We start from the raw sequence: 17,258 nt of genomic DNA, 5'->3' as shown, positions 1-17,258 counted from the left end.
GAGAAGAGGAAAAGACAAATAAAGAAAGATATGCAAGCATATCTGTTTATTAGAATCATATTGAGGGAGTGAGCTAGTCTAGTAGTAGAGCCTAGAGTGTGGGACTTTGGTCTCTGAGGTCCTCGGCTCCAATCCCAGCAATCACCAATGGATTTTATCTAAGTGATAATGCCACAAACCCCTCTAGGCCTAAACTGAAGTAATAATGGAAAACAATTCCAGACTAGAACTTTGAGAAATGAAAATGTAAATAATCAAGAGTTAATATATCATGCATTTAGGATGAGTACCCCAGTAAAACCAATTTGGGTAAGGATCAAATTAAGCTTTTTGTTTTGCTATCACATCTTAAAAGTAGCTTTGAAGTCTATGATTGGAATATATAATCTACCCTAGCTGGATTGGTTGAAATAAGAAAGTATCATCAATCATCATTTTGTTGATTCGGGGTTGAATTAGGAGCCATGGGACCCTACGATAGTTCTAACATAGATAAAACAAAGGGGTATAATCAAATACTAATTTAATGTAAAATGTTTATTAACTTTAATTTAAAACTACATATAAATAAATTACAACAACAGCGCCAACATTATAAATACAATCTAAAACAATCAAAATATACATAACATATAAAATCTTATATAATATATATAGAGGCAAGTATACACGACTTACATGGTAAGCCAAGGCAACAACAAGCGAGGTAAACAGATAACCGAAAATATCCTCCCCAAAACAAATAACAGCGCAGACACCCAGACAAATGAAAAAATCTATCACAGATTAACATTAAACCTCGATTATGTTTCAGCTAGAGCAGCAAATATACCATCACGCTCGGCTAGATGATTAAAATCTCGCTTTCGGCTGTTGGGTCTTGCAATATAAATCTAAATCACCAAAAAGTGATTAGGAAACTGTACACGGTACGAGTATTTAAGTCTTTTATAGTGTGCTACACACTCTGACACAACGACTCATCAGTCTTTTCGGGTTTACTCTCCTTACATCAGTTATCTGTTTACTCAAAGGACAACAACAAATCGTCTCCATCTAGTTTCGTTCCTACGGTGATGTCGACACTCTTGATTTTGCCGGCGCGGGGTGCTTGGACAACCATCTCCATCTTCATCGCTGACATCACGACCAACGGTTGACCTTTGTCCACAGTGTCGCCAACCTTGACTCTCACTTCCATCACGGTTCCTGGCATCGGAGCCCCGACTTGGTCCTTGTTGCCCTTTTCTGCCTTGGGGTGGAAGTGCATCTCCTGGGGATTTTATTATTGATTAGAAGAGGAAACTATTTGAGGAAGAAGAGGAACTTGGAGCTTTAGTGAAATGAAGATGTATAGACTGGAGCCATCAAGTTATACTTCAATTATGATGATGTATTATTTACAATAAATACTAATACTATACATTTTTTGGTTACTGGTATTCCAGGATCAAGAACTTGAATTATATTGGACTAACAGAGGGCCCATCCTTCGTACGGGGTTGGCGTATAAGTATATAAAATGCATATTGCAGTAGTTATACTCGTGCTTTGCGTTTGCAATGGGAGATGACATGGTTTAAGAAATTTTTGTTCTTTTAATTTACAGTACGCTATAGGATAGCACATCTACCATCGCCAAAACTTTCTACCACTGCCCCTAAACAAAAAAAAAAGTGAAATTATCATTTTCACAGCTTTTTCTTGCTAGTTGGTTCAAATTAGATGTTGTCATGAATTAAAAAAAATGTATTGTGCTGCACCATGTTGGTAAACCTTATAACTTTGTAATGCTATTTAATATCAAAGAACCAACTTGTGTAGTTGAAACAGCTGACAAAATTCTTTTATTAATTTCAAATATGAATATACTCATAAGGGTAACATGGAAAACTCAAGAGTCACTGAGGCAGAGCCCGAAAGGATTTTCGGGATAAGGATGGGTCTATATGTTAATCGGGAATGTGAGCTATTATCACACCAAATTATCACTAACAAAAACACTAGCACTATTGGAGTCTCTATATCTACAAAAATATTTACGCATGTCACTGGTATCACGGTTGGGTCGAGCGAACAACACAACGACGGAGGAGTCACACCAGGAGGTCTTTCTACCTCCATTTCATTTCTTGGACTAAAGACCTCCCGGCATGATTCCGCCTCATGTCTGTCCTCGCATTGTTCTCAACCTGAAACCAGTGACGTATAAAACTACCTATGTATAAAAAAATACTTTAAGTAACCCAGAATTTGACTCAAACACATTTTATAATCAAGAAACAGCTTAGAATAATCGTAAAATGTTACCTTGGTTGCCTCCTTGTCCCTGATGAAGACAGATCGCAGTTGACCGTTCATCTCAAAGAACACTTCTCGCTCACCACTCGGGGTCAAGTCTTCGGCAATGGCTAGAGTCTTGATACCAAGGGTCTTACCCTTCTCAATGGTAACCTACACAAAGCAAGTAATTAAAAAAATACAATTGCATGGTTACTAAAAGCAGTTGCTAAAAGAGTAACTCTTTCCAACCCATACTATATTACTCAAAAATTTCATTACTAGGTATTTTTTTTATTTAAGATATAACTCACCTCAAACTCTTCACCAACTTTCGGTCCCACGAGGAATATCCTGGTTTCGATTTTGTCGACAGGTCCGTAGATCTCTCGGAAATTCAGGTAGTCTTCAGTGACCTGAAGAAAATTAAATGTATGGTTATTGAATTAAAACTGAATTCTCCAAGCTCAATTTGTATTCACATGTATAAAATATTCTTTAGAGAAAACTCAGAGAGAGAGTGAATACATTTTGTCAAGTCAAAAGTAATGAGTAGACTGTTTTGTTGGGAGAATTGGACGTTTTATTTTGAATCCGATATTGGAACGTTACCACACATCATATTCTTATAAACAACTTTTAGTTCCGTTTAGGAACTTCGCCTATTGAGACAAAATACGTCTAAAATGTAGCTTAAAATAGTACTTCAAAATAAAAGAACCAAAAATCATTCTAAAAAAATCTCTCGACGAACGACAGAACTAAGGACTAAGATACTAGTAAACATTATCATTTGTAAGACAAAGGGCCGTAAATATAAATATATACATAATGTGCTCACACCCCTTTGTCCAGTAAGTGTTGATAAGCTAGTATGCTAGGGTAGAATGATGGAAAACATGAGAAATCCGCTTTGCATACAATGTTCGAAAGACAATACTTTATCTTGAGCACAACACAATGAGCCGAGGTAGATAATGAGTATCACCCCTGCTAGTTGCCAATTTGGCAACCATCTCACTTAAATAACATCAACGTAGCAACACGCCTATCCTTCCCGCCTTTAAACAAGGTGGATTGGTTTTGCTTGCACCAATTGTTATCTGGGATATTGTATTCATATTTGTTACTGCTAACTTGGAGTTTCGATGCAACAGAAAAATATTTTGGGAGCTGTTGAAATATATGTTTAATTGTCAACGACAATTCAAAGTAAAATCTTATCTAACCTGAGGGTAGAGTGCAGCACTCATCACGTCCTTGTCGCTAATGTTGGGGTGGCGCTCCTGCAGGTCGGTTTTGAGTTTGTTGAAGTCTAGAGGTGGCAGACTGGCTCCAGGTCGACCAGTCACTCTGGGCATGTCCTTCAGTACCTGGGAAACAAAAAATCTGGGTAAGCGTGTCAACAATTCAATTCGTAAAGCAATACCATAGCCTCCTCAAATACAAGGTCCCGCAAGACAAAAGTGGTAATGCCACAGTCTAAGCTTACCAAAACAGCTGTTGCACTAATTTTATAAGCATATGGGCAATGTTTATATGTTTACAAGATTGTTGTTACTGTTGTTATCCATGGCAATATGACTGGTGCAATGTTGCCACACCAACCTCTCAAAATTTTTTTATTTAAAAACTGGCTACAACTTAACCATCAGAATTGAATGTTTAGTTTTATTAGTCAAAGATTAATAATTTCATGTAGCAGAGTTAAAGGACTAAAAGTATTCAAGAGTGACATGAAATTTACATCAGCCGCCGTAGTAGCTATTGAAACAGATCGCTATATTGTGCTACTGTGTGTTTCGCATCAAAAGAGTGTAAATGGTTTAAGTTACTTTGCTTGAAGTGATCCTTTGAAGTATAGTTTCAAATTTCTGGAGTCTATCGGGTGTGAAGTCTGAAACTAATAGTAGTTACTACTACAATGAATCACTCGACCAATCAAGGTAACTAAAACCATTAAGATTGAGATCTTAAGCTTTTAAAACTTCTAATCTCACTGTAGACCTACCTTACTCCTGAGGGGTTCAGGGAATCCTCCATAAGGTTCTCCTATGGCTCCTTGCAGGAACTCCACCACAGACTTGGGGAAGCTGAGTTCCTCGGCTTTGGCCATCACATCCTCACTCTTCAGGTGGTTCTGGACCATGAACTGAGCCAAGTCCCCGACCACCTTGGATGATGGAGTCACCTGCAATCAAATTTCGGTAACATTTCTTCTGCAGAGATAAAGTAGTCGGTGCAGTAGGGAATGGAAAATCATGATGGGAACTGAAAATTTTATTTTGTGGAACAATTGTGAAGGAATAAATAAGGGTACTACTTGAAAATAGATGCTTTTGGTTGAAAATTTGCAGTATGTTAGGAGGAGTCTAGGAGGGGATATAGATTTATAATAGATAGTTTTGTTTTGTTTATACAACTTAGTAGTAAATTTTGCGGTTAAAATTGTAGATGCCTAGGTTATACAACAAATATACAAGGTGAAGCTGTGAAAAATCATAAAAATTTATTCATTTGAATTACTCTAGATGGTCAAAGACTTTTACCTTAGTTTATATGTGATCTATTGGGCCCAAGAGATATTTGAACTCCCTCCCTCTTTTGTGTGGGTGAATTTTTCCCTTCTTTGTGCCACCAACAATTCTAAAACCTCTTGCGCCCCTGAGCCAGGGCCCACCAGGCTCATTTACCCCAGGCCCATTTACTAAACGCCCTGCCTTAGCAACATAATCATATGGTGTTGACAAAAAACATATGTTATTGTATTTTTCTTGTTTCATAAAGCTGTCAACTATTTCTCAACCTGCCTGAAGTTTACTGATTTTAATCATACAGGGAATAAAAGGCAATAAGCAAGTCCTTAAATTAAATAATTTGTTTAAGGCATAATTTTTGCATCCGCAGTCACCTTGATAAAGCCTCACTGGCTTTCCGATGTTAAATCAGTATAGATTCTCAAAAATCCAAATAACACCCTGAAAATGAAATATATTTGGAATCACCTTGATAATGTCACCAAGAAGCAGGTTGGCCTCTCTGTAAGACTTCTTGACGTCTTCGAACATATCTCCAAGACCGAGGGAGTAAGACTGGAACTGCAGGTTGGTGTATTGACCTCCGGGTATCTCATTGAGGTAGACATCAGCGTTGCCTGACTTCATGGTGGTAGTGCATTCAAACGGAGCGTACAGCTGACGTGTCTGCTCCCAGTAGGCGGAGTACTGAGATACGTCAGCAAGGTCCATACCTGTGGCAAGTGTAGAAATTAGGGTTAGTTTGTAAGAAAGTTGTTCGTCATATCTGAATTACTGTTTATGTAGATATTTTTAGCTTTTAAATGTAAGCCAATGGCTATCAAGCATTTTCTCATAAGGAAAGAAGACATATTTACTGACCTGTGTCCAGATCTGTGCCCTGCAGAGAAGCTACAATGGCTCCCATACTAGGCTGGGAAGTCATTCCACTCATGGAGTCAACGGCAACATCCACGACATCAGCTCCAGCATGAGCACAAGCCAACATCGATGCGACTCCAGCACCTGAAACAGCAGACGTCAGTAACAGCAACTCAAAAGAGACAACTAATATTGACTTTCTGTAGTTGTTGTTGAATAAATCATATACTGTTAATACTGTTCTATGAAATGGCGACCATACAAAGTAGGTATTTTAAGCCAAGTATGAATGGAGATGAGTATAGGATGAGTGGCGCATAGTCAAATTAGACACTCAGAGAGTAGTGAGCAGAAAACAATTATATTAACATTACTCAAACTGGACTTGGAATAGATAGGTGTATTTGGAAAGCAGTGGTGTAGTGCTGTAGGAATGACGTTCCCATTCTGCTTTTTCCAAAGAACCTACAATTGTACGGTACCTACCAGATACCAATTCGTGTAGGTACCAATTAGGAGAACCTTTTGGTTCTCACCAGGTTTTCCAAAACCTTTGTGAGAATTTATATTTCTATACTGAAAAATCCATAAGTGCCACTGATTAAAAGTTTTCAACAGGCGGCCAAGAAACTACTATTGAAAAATGTGGAGAAAACTCTCAAATTATGGAGAACTTAGTCAACAAGTGTTAGATACTGTAAAAAAAATTGAATACTGTTGTACATAACACAAAGTGAGGCTGTATTTTAATAAGTCTATCTTCAGAACTTTATCTTTACGAAGGAAGACTTTTTTCTTAAAATAGTTTGCGTACCTGAAGTGTCGTGGGTGTGGATGTGGATCGGAAGGTCGGGATATTTGTCTCTCAGGGCTGTGACCAACAACTTGGCAGCCTGAGGCTTCAGCAGACCAGCCATGTCCTGCAAACATAGATCAAACACTTGATATCTGAATTATGTAATTCACAATTTTGAAATTTAGTGTCAATCAGAGTGGCAAGCAGGTTGCGAATGCGCACAAGAAGCCTTCCCACACTCGTTTATAGCAAATTTCCCATTTAGAGACAGGACGCGTTGTTAAATTGAGCAACCAGCCAACAGATTGAGCTCTTGTAACTCGCTTATATTACTCGAATATAGACTTTTTAACCAGGTCAAACTGATAGGACGACTTATTGTAAGCTGTAGCACATTTAAAGTCAAGCCTATCTCAGTAACAGAAATTAAGGTATAAAACAGAATTTTATACACTAGCACAATCCTTGACTGGTTCACCCAAGTATGTCCATTTTTTATGAAAAAGAATTGGTGACAGCTTGTCCGAGTATATCCTTGGATATGTATATAGCTTGTCCATGGATGTTTGACTTTTTAACAGTGTCCAAAAGTCAATAATATAAGTCACATGTACATACCAAGTTACAAGGAGGTCAGGTAACTTCTTAAAATAATAGCGTTCTCCCTATAGGAGAAATTTCCTAAAAATTGGTAGCTCATGAATCTGCAGTCTGATGTCTCCTACATCAACTGATGCTACCATACTGGGCTGTGTTTGGTAAGCTCACTGAAAGTCTTCATTGTGATACACGTATTGTGACTATACAACATATTTGTCCTGTGAAATTTTGGGAATCACAGTTAATAATACCACTAAAAGTCAATAAAATCATAAATGTGTGTCTACACTGCATGATCTTTACCTTAATGCAGAGAACGTGTGTGCCTGCTTTGACCAGTTCACCAGCCAGGTCTGTGTAGTACTTGAGGTTGTATTTTGTTCGCTTCGGGTCAGAGACGTCTCCTGTGTAGGCAATCACAGCTTCGACCACTCCACCAGCCTGAGAAATGTGAGAGATTAATTCAGCTTCACAAAGTTTATAGCACATAGGGATAAAGCTGGGTTTTCCTAAGAGCCGAAGTGGAGCACAGAGAGCGGAGAGCGGCGCCGCGGAGTCCTCTTGTCTTTAGGTAATAATTTGATTGTTTCCTAGAAGAGGACGAGCGGAAAATTACTTCTCCGTACTCCGCTCTACAAGTTCTGCTTCTGCACAAGGAAAATCCAGCTTAAGTATGTCAGAACTTATAAATTTAAGTCAATTATATCAATTATTTAAGATGGGGACGCCGCTATGTTCATATTTTAACCCAAATATGAGTGAAGGATGAGTGGCGCGATCTTGTAGTCTTGTTAGTGACTAAGGCCGACTATTCCTTAGACACAGCTGTTAATTAATAGCCCATACAGCTAATGTCAACTAAAGGGACCTACAGCTTATAGTGGAATTCGAACCACATTTTTGCCTCGGTATTAACAAATTGGTTTACTTGTGTACAGTTAAAATAGATATTGTTGTCATAAATAATCTGCACAAGTGTAGAAGGTATAACATTAAAATATTTGACAACATTGAATGACAAAATCGTTTTGGTTTTTCAAAGTTACAGTTTTGTATAGCTTGATTCTGAGGCTGTAAATTTTTTTAAGCCCAAATTAAAACTCAAAAAGCACCTTCTTCCTTCATGGTTCAAAAATTGTACATTTCAACAATAGACAATATAGAATGTTCTTTATACAATGCACAATACAATTATTGCCAGAAAACGTACAAAAGCTTAAGGTTTACAATACTAACAAACATTTACAATATTTTATACTGTACAACAAAAGCGGATTGCTAACCATCCATTCTTGATAGAGTAAAATCTTTACAAATTTAAATTCTTTTAGATTCCTACTGGGTTAAAATTTGTTCTAAATTTAGTCTGTAGTGTGAAATTTTTGTAGGATAAAATCACCTTTCCAGCAGCCTCCATGCCCAGGATGAGGTTAGGCAGGTAGTTCAGGGAGTCAAACACTCGGAAAATGTCCATTCCCGTCTGAACTGCTAGTTCACAAAACCTGGGAAACAACAAGTTATTTAACAGTCGACATGAGGTATAAAAAAGTACATTCAAAAATGTGTTTCCACCATTTAGCCATTGTACGTTTAATTTTTCCTTTGGATATAGATATAATTATGCATTTAATTCCTTTGTAAAAGTAATACAGTAGAGTCCCGCAAACTCGCCGTAATGTGGACTGGAGGGGTGCCGAGTTTGTGAAATGCCGTGTTAACAGGAACTAGGGTTAAAAATAAGAAAAATACAATTTTTAAGCTTTTTAACCACCTTTCTTATTTATGTTTATAGTACAAGTCAGTATTAAGTCATCAGATATAGTACAACAAATCCTTGGTATGAGTTGCAAATGATTTGGCTTGAGTCCATTTTTAACTCGGACTCAAAAAAATCACTAATTTTCTGAGCCAAGTGATGGCCGAGTTATCCAGACTGCCGGGTTATCGAGAGCCGAGTTTGCGGGACTCTACTGTACATCTGAAAGGTGAGCAATTTAGATGAAGATGGGATGCCTACCTTGCTTGGAATATAAAATTCAATTATTTTACACTAGAGGTGTTATACAACCTAAATTCCAAAAAAAGATCAGGCCAAATTATCAGATTTAAAGTTGTACGTTATCAAAAGCCACACTTCAATTTGTTGATTTTCAAGAGAGGTAGGAGTACTGCTATGATCATAAACCACCAGACATACAACTTTTATTTTTTAAACTGAAGGGAAAATTGTTTTCTTTCAAACTGTCTTTAATGGACCTTAACACACAAATATAGAATGCATGGTAGTTGCGAAGATATAAACGGTTTACTGTAAAGTAAAAAGGTTTGTATTTTGTATAGTTTTCAAAATCAATAATTGATGTGCCAGTGAGTTAGTGGACAGCAAACCATTTCATACCTTCCTGAGCAGATGAATTTTATGTTCAACAAAAAAAAAACAACTGTTCTTCAAGTAAATTTTAGCTATTAAAAACATAGAAAGAGACAAACATAGATCAAGTTTTACAAAACACTTACTTGTACACAACGTTGTCGGGGTAGTTTGTGTATCCAACAGCGTTTGCACCTCTCAACAACATCTGGAAGGGAATGTTGGGAACCCTGTTGCGCATCTCCTCAAGTCGCTCCCAAGGGCACTCGTGAAGGAATCTATGAGGAACAGTTTTTGTTGTTGTTTTTGAGTTGTTTGTGCTTGGTAGGATGATAAAAAAACTAATGGTATTCTCGTCTCCAAAATATCATTAAATTATTTACCATCCAGCTTAGAGCATAAAAAAAGGGAATTGAATTCTTTAGATGAGAAGAAACGGAAAAACTTGGATGGTAACAAAGCTACAAGAGACATATAACTTTTATACATGGAAAAATACACCTTATTTATAATTCCATATTAACTGTGCAGCGTGCATATCATATATAAACAAGCTGGCAATATTACTAGAAACATCATACTGTCAAGTAAGCTGAGGCAACTATCTTTGTTAGTTGCACCCCTCTTTTAAGGGGAGCAAGCTGGCGTAGTGGTTAGAGCGCGGGACTTCAGTCCCTGAGGTCCCGGGTTCGATCCCCGCCAAGTCACCAATGGATTTTATCTAAGTGATAATGCCGCAACCCCTAGGTCTAGCCTGAAGTAATGTGAAAAACAATCCCAGGCTCGTGCCTAGCGTCCTCAGGACAAAAAAAAAAAAAAAAAAACCCCTCTTTTAAGGGAATGAAGTAGATTTTACTTATTTCTACAATTCAATGCCTTTTGGTAGATTGGTTTTGGTTTGAAAAAAATATTTAGATGTTAACTATTGGTATAGTTCATAAGTGTAAGAAAAAATCTGTAAAGGAGGGTTTTGGGTGTTCTGATGTTTTTAGGACAGCTAGGATTGCCAAAACTGCTGTTTGAAATGCGAAGCTTATCGGCTCTGCACAAGTGCACAGTCTCCCTCCTCACTACATAATGAACAGTGAATAGTGAAAAGTAAACAGTCAACAAGGAAAAGAAATCTGTTGACCCACCAGCAAGAGTTTTTATATACAAACTTTGTAGAAATATGACTTCATTCAGTTAGAAGTTACCAACAAGTTGCTCACCGCAAGCTGACGTCAAACGTAGCTCCTCCCCAGTTCTCCAGTGAGTACAGGTTGTGGAAGGCGTGCGCTACGAAGGGCGAGATATTGACAATGTCCCGTGTTCGGACACGAGTGGCAAGCAGAGACTGATGGGCATCTCGGAACGTTGTGTCCATCAACAACAGACCCTTCTTAGCTCGCACCGCCTTCGCAAACGCCTCCGGTCCCTCCGCCTTCAGGATCTGACGGAAGCCTTTGGGTGGCTCCAGACCTGCGGCAAATTTGTAAATTTGTTTAAGAATTTTTTTATGTTTAATTAAGTATAGGGATCAAATTTTCGAAAGTTAGTCTAGTTAGCCTTTTGTAATACAAAACTAAATAAAATTTGTTTAAAATGTTGAGTAAAAAGTTTTAAGCTCTATAATAGCCTGAGACGTCTTGCAACAAATTGCGGTAGTGAAACATTAATCCTCAAAATTTATTATAATTGCATAAAAAACTATTAATACCTTTATTAATCCAAATAAAATGTTTTTCATGCTTTAAAATGAAGTGTTTCATCATGGCCAAAGAAACGTCAAAACAGTATTCGGATCCACTGAACACTTGAGATTTCAAATTCCAAAATAGTATGGAAGTGAAAATAGTTTCCTTTGAAAATATGTAGCTTGAATAAATGAATAGAGAAAATGTAGTATAAACTTTGAAGGTCTTACCTAAAACCTCCCCCTCCTCATTGACGGGTAAGTTCTGGTAATCTGGAATATCGAGCAGAGAAAATAAAAGGAAACACTGCACCCAAAACAAGCATAGCACAAAGTGCATGCATAGTCACCCATGCAACATATAGACAGAAGTTTAAAACAGTTTCTTGAAATATGTAAGTGACATAAGTAGGTTATTAAAATATTGATAGGTATTTGAAATGTAGTACTGCATAAACAAAATCGTGAATCCAGACCAGTAAGATTATTTTGAACATTTAATCAACTCAAATTAATCGAAAATGTTTCAAACTTCTTGTTTGGGAAAATAACACATATTTACACAGTAAAAATAAAACGTATAAAACAAAGAAATTGTGCTATGTACAAATGAGATGGAATACCTTGTATCTAACTTTAAAGTTAACGCTATATGTAAAATGTACACAGACTAACAAAAAATATACAAATACTAATGATTTTTTGGCAAAAATATCTTAACGGTTATGAAACATTATATTAAAAAAAAGCATTAATCTATGCAAACATTATTTGGAATGTCTTTCTAAATCTCTATAATCTACAAACACAAATAGCTTTTTAAATGGTTACCAATTAATTTTGAATGAAAACTACATAGAATACTAACCATCTAAATTCTATTCAAATAAAATATGACATGTGTACAAATGAGAATGCAGTTGTAACAGACATATAGCGCAAATTCATAAACAGTGAATGAATTATGCATCAAGAATTACCAAATATAAATGTATAAAATGTATTTTTACGTTTTCAAACTTGTTCCACCTTCTTAATAAACTCATTCTCTGCTTTGAAAAAAAATTGTATAAACTTTGGAGGTTTTGAAATTTGATCAGTTACTTAACGCCTATGTCTATTAGTGCAAAATCAAGCACACCAATATGATTGAACGAAGAAAAAGGTGAAAAAGCAAAAGCCTCCACCAGTTGCTAGGTAGGCTAAGTATAATGAATCAGAAGATTACCTATCCCCAGTTCCGGAATTGGTGGGTTTACTTCCGCAGGCTTCAAGCTGGTAGCGAGAGGCGTTGAAGGCCCGTTGACCAAAACAGTTGCCAAGTAGTTCAACAACTTCTGCGCACGGTTTTGTGAAGGCTTCATAGCAAAAAGCTGGGGGTTCTCGTCGATGAAGTAAGTGTCAACAGTTCCATTGACAAACTTTTGGTTCTCCAACACATTCAGCAGAAATGGAATGTTTGTCTGAAATCAGGATTGAATTGATTTAGTTAATTTCTATAAATATCAGTGTACAACAGACTCCCTCTTATCTGGACACCTTTTAACCATACATTATTAAACTGGACTACACTCGGCGGAAATGACAACTCTTTAACTGGACAATTTTTATTAGCACATCGGTTTAACCGGACCAGTTTGGCAGGAAGTGGGCGGTACTGAAACGACTGTTCTCGTGGGAATGTTTTAAGACCAGTGATCAGGTGTCAAAATACGTAATAATCATTATTGGCTTATACAGTATGCATTCAAATGGTCCGTTTTAACAAGTTTTTAGGATCGTCGGTTTAACCGGAAAAAAACCGTTATCCAGACTGGCTTCGGTCCCAAGGAATCCGGATAAGAGGGAGTCTAATGTAATATATTCACAAAGGATAAAATTTCTTTTTCTTTATTCAAATGGGTGATTCTGACTTAAACTCAATGCTAAAAGATAAAATAAGTAAAGCTCGTAAAGGTAAAGGTAGTTGTAATTTATTTGGGTGGTATGAATTCTTTGCTGTTTTTGCATATATGGTTTTTTTAGCAAACAAAGGAGACTGTACGGTTTTATTAGATTCACAACACTTGGAGGGGTTTTAAATTTTATATAACTTGTACCATAATACACCAACTCACAAACATACAAACCCAAATTTAGGTTAAAAAACAAAGTAATTCAACCAAAAATCCACTTTACTTTATCAGATTTTAACGTCAAGCAAACTAGATTTGTATCAACCTTTACTAACAGGAGTAAACACCAGATTACTCATTCAAAGTTTAAACGTTTTCAGAGATTTCATGATGACACAAAAACACTTCAAATGTTTTTATAAAAGGAGAAAAGAAACATTTAATGGGGCTTCAAGAGGGAATTACTCAGAATTTAAATGGATGTTGATGACCAGCCAATCTGTATTACCTGCACGTTATGCAGGATTGACATATAAATAATTTGCATTGAAGACACACTGGAATAGTTTGTAATATTTTGCTTATTTTCAACTCACCTTGACTCCTCTCACTCTGAACTCTCGCAGAGCCCGACTCATCTTGGCGCACGAGGCTTGTAGATCGGCTGCGTGAGCGATTACCTGCAAGAACAGAAACCTTTTACCCTCAGTGTCATGCTTGTCGGAAAGATTAAATTTTACCTGAAGAAATATAACTAGTGAACCCTATCTAGAAATGCCATTGAACAGGGATCGTAAACTAACACAATAAAAGGACTAGATAGTAAGTATAGTATGTGAAACTATTAACTATTTAGAGAAATTATTTGAAGATTTAAAAAACTAAGTTCAGTATGCATATTAATTTTGTGTGCAATCGATAAAAGTTATCTATCTATATATTAATAGGCAAGCATGTTTCTTTAAAACCTTTTTTCTCAGCTTGTGTGCATCGTGGGGTAAATCTGCGCATACCGTTAAAAAGCAATTTTCCTGTAGGTGTGCAGAATCCCTTTATAAATTTAAATAGGCTCAAAGATAAGCACAAAAAATGAGTTTAAAAATTTGAAAAAATTAACATGGATCTTATGCGTTGCCATGCTGGTGACGAAATAACAACGAAATATAAACAGAAAATCAAAACAAATGGAAGAAACTCCAATCACATGTTTTATTTACAGTGTGGGGTGAAAATAGAGAAGTGAGTACATTACATATTTTTGGTCGAGTTTCGACCACTGGACGACCTCTCGTAATGTCTTAATAAGAAGATGTTTTGTGAAAATGTTATTTTTATACCTTGACCAGCAGAGAGTCGTAGTATGGCGAGATGATGGCACCAGCAAAGGCAGAAGCTCCGTCCAATCGAATGCCCATACCTTCACCACTACGGAACACCTGGAACGTAGGGTAATGTTAGAATCACAGACAGTGTAAACTTGTCATTAACGACTAACCAAAATATCATAGTATGTGATAAAGTTTGACAATAAAATTGTAGTTTTGTGGCAATAGGGTGAGGAGAACCCTTAAGGAAATAATCGACCCTTGGTTGTGAATACTTTATGATAATTATTTGATGAAAGAAACCCATAAATCAAGACTAAAGGTTTTGTAGAAAGTTAAGTCCTGCAGTGTGAGACGTAAACAGTATGCAATATATCACAGGGCCCCATCTATTTTTAATAGCTTAAAACTAAATCCAGTCACAACAAATCCAGGAGATCACAAACCCTTTATACTTTACATGTAAAAAGATAGTTGTAAATTAAAAACAGTTTGTCATTATTATTCAACGAACTCACCTCAATTCGACCGGTATCAGGCTGGAATCCCTTGGCAGGATCCTCGGTGGTCACACGACATTGGATAGCATATCCTTGTGGTTTTATCTTGTCCTGGGTGAGTCCTAACTCAGGTAGAGTCATGCCCTCGGCCACTCGGATCTGAGTCTGTACCAGGTCCACACTATGCAAAACCAAGGAAGTGAGTGTCTAATTGTTACGATTATTAAAACAGTTAGAATGGTACAGTAGATTGAAAAAAAAGAACAAGTACAAATCAATTATAATTGCTCTATCTTTTTTAAGGTTCCAGATAAAAAGGCATTAACTCTTTTTTTATCATATTTTGACAGTGATTCCAGTGGTTTTATTTAACAAGCAGAATGGACTTCCCAACGCCAACTCTATTTCCATCATATTTAATGTCTGTAATAAATGTAAAATATAAAGTATTTTTACTCCAAGGAAATAAACTATGACTTTAACCAAGAGATAAAGCATGTTTGATATAGAATATATACGGTATGTCTACTTTAAATCATAATAGATCAATGTTACCCAAATGTGAATGTAAAATGAAATATGGTTACTGAATGTCCAAAATGTTTTAGTATTGCTGTTAATGGTGTTCAAAGGTTTATTGCAGATATTTTCAATCACGATGGTAAAAAAAAATTCACCTGAGGACGGGGTCAGATTCTAGATCCCAAAACGATGAGTATTGTTCTTTTTTTTTACCATCGTGATGGAAAATGTCCTTTGAACAATATTAACTCACCATCACCAACAATGAATTTAAAACAAATTATTGCTGTTAGTTATACTGTTGTTGCCTATTTCAGTTGTTAGGATGTGAGTTATAACAATTTTAGTCAGTACTGACCCAGTGATTTCTTCAGTAACAGTGTGCTCTACTTGGAGACGAGCGTTGACTTCAATAAAGTAAAAGCCTCCATGGTTATCAGCCAAGAACTCCACAGTCCCTGCATTTGAATATCCAACATGTCTGGCCAGATTGGTAGCATTATCAAACATGGCATTTTTCACCTGAAAAGCAAAATTAAGAATATTTAAAGTTTGTTTACATTTCATTTCTGAAGTTAAGAAAGAAGGAATGAAAGAAGCTAGCCTGACCTCATTCTGAAAATGATCCCTCATGAGGATTAGTTATAAAATTAATTGTATTGTTAACCTTTTGTGTGCTGTCAATGGCATCAATCTATCTAAGTTGTGGCATTCCTAAACCAAGTGATCTTTTCTCTAAAACCAATTATCTGTATTTCTGAAGGGGTGTTGATCTCCTCCCAAAAGCCTTTATTGCACACCCTCTCCTTTATATTTCCATTGCCAAAAAGGCTAAATGCTTACATATTGGGATTACGGGAATCCCAAATGCTTCCTATCCGAGTAAAATAATCGTCCAAAGCATACGTTTCGGTCTAGTTACAATAAGATAAGTAATTTGGCCAGTAGATCAGGAATACACAGAGCTTTTATAACTTAATGGTGTCTCTGTGCCACTCAAATATCAGACTTTTACGTAAGTGTTGATTTTAAAGAATAACATTTTTACTTTTGAATACTTCACTCATATTATACAGAATAATAAAGGACTACTTTCTACATTGGTTCAAACTGTTGTCAGAATGTAATAGGCTGCAGTGCAAGAATATTTATCTTCCGTTGAAACTTATACGGTTTCAAATCTAGACACGAACCTTGTCATCAAGCAGCGGAGCCGGTGCAATTTCTACAACCTTCTGATGTCTTCTCTGGACGGAGCAGTCTCTCTCGTGCAGATGGATCACATTACCAGCCTTGTCTCCCATCAGCTGGACCTCAATATGACGAGGACGCTCGATGAACCTCTCAATGAACATGGCTCCGTTACCAAAGGCAGTCGCGGCCTCAGAACTGGCTCTCTCAAAGTTCTCTTTGACTTCCTGTTGAATCAAAGGAATTTTTAAAAGGACAAAATGTATTTTAACCTTTAAATAGTGGTTGTACAATATTATCAGTAAATACTATGTAAATAACTAGATTGGTTTATATTTGAGTTTTAAATTACATAATTAAGGGGTTATTAGTAATTTCAACAAAGATGTTACACCTAGAAAATGAGTGAGGATTCGATAGCGACTCACACAGAATCCCTCCAGGTGACATTTTGACGTTTGAAGAACTCTTTCCAGAGAGGATGAGACTAGCAGTTAGAGAATCAATTCATTTGAAACATACACCATATGAATGTTTATGTGAATTTTATTAATCTGTGAATTTTAAATTGAAAAACACCACTCTCCGTCTTGTTCCATCTAGATGGAACTAAACGAACAAACACATAGTAAACGTAAGCACAACGGATACTAAGAATTCGCCTGATCAGAACCATCATCATTAAGGATTTCAATAGACACATAT

General features: G+C 36.6%; 1 protein-coding gene across 3 annotated transcripts in view; it reads right to left on the bottom strand.

Moving 5' to 3' along the window:
* Window positions 1–522: 522 nt before the first annotated feature.
* The window catches only part of LOC128986041 (pyruvate carboxylase, mitochondrial), a 60,954-nt gene continuing 44,218 nt past the window's right edge, over window positions 523–17,258 (bottom strand). For 2 of the 3 annotated variants that reach the window (XM_054406131.1, XM_054406132.1), the window contains exons 7-25: window positions 16,556–16,780; window positions 15,721–15,884; window positions 14,859–15,021; window positions 14,353–14,451; window positions 13,612–13,695; window positions 12,349–12,583; window positions 11,352–11,393; window positions 10,657–10,906; window positions 9,592–9,723; window positions 8,474–8,576; window positions 7,378–7,515; window positions 6,493–6,598; window positions 5,679–5,822; window positions 5,286–5,530; window positions 4,292–4,471; window positions 3,510–3,653; window positions 2,595–2,696; window positions 2,311–2,454; window positions 523–1,273 (exon numbers count right to left, since the gene is read on the bottom strand). In XM_054406131.1, the coding sequence (XP_054262106.1) occupies window positions 1,025–1,273; window positions 2,311–2,454; window positions 2,595–2,696; window positions 3,510–3,653; window positions 4,292–4,471; window positions 5,286–5,530; window positions 5,679–5,822; window positions 6,493–6,598; window positions 7,378–7,515; window positions 8,474–8,576; window positions 9,592–9,723; window positions 10,657–10,906; window positions 11,352–11,393; window positions 12,349–12,583; window positions 13,612–13,695; window positions 14,353–14,451; window positions 14,859–15,021; window positions 15,721–15,884; window positions 16,556–16,780 (2,949 nt within the window). In that variant the 3' untranslated portion in view covers window positions 523–1,024. The remainder of the gene's footprint in view (window positions 1,274–2,310; window positions 2,455–2,594; window positions 2,697–3,509; window positions 3,654–4,291; window positions 4,472–5,285; window positions 5,531–5,678; window positions 5,823–6,492; window positions 6,599–7,377; window positions 7,516–8,473; window positions 8,577–9,591; window positions 9,724–10,656; window positions 10,907–11,351; window positions 11,394–12,348; window positions 12,584–13,611; window positions 13,696–14,352; window positions 14,452–14,858; window positions 15,022–15,720; window positions 15,885–16,555; window positions 16,781–17,258) is intronic. The other variant, XM_054406133.1, reaches the window with a different exon arrangement.

This window comes from Macrosteles quadrilineatus, unplaced genomic scaffold (genome assembly GCF_028750875.1).
Source record: "Macrosteles quadrilineatus isolate MER2022 unplaced genomic scaffold, UCM_ALF_1.0 Scaffold_2__2_contigs__length_208266976, whole genome shotgun sequence".
Lineage (NCBI taxonomy): Eukaryota > Metazoa > Arthropoda > Insecta > Hemiptera > Cicadellidae > Macrosteles > Macrosteles quadrilineatus.
Note: the sequence above shows the minus strand (reverse complement) of the source record. Positions and strands in the feature narration are given on the sequence as shown.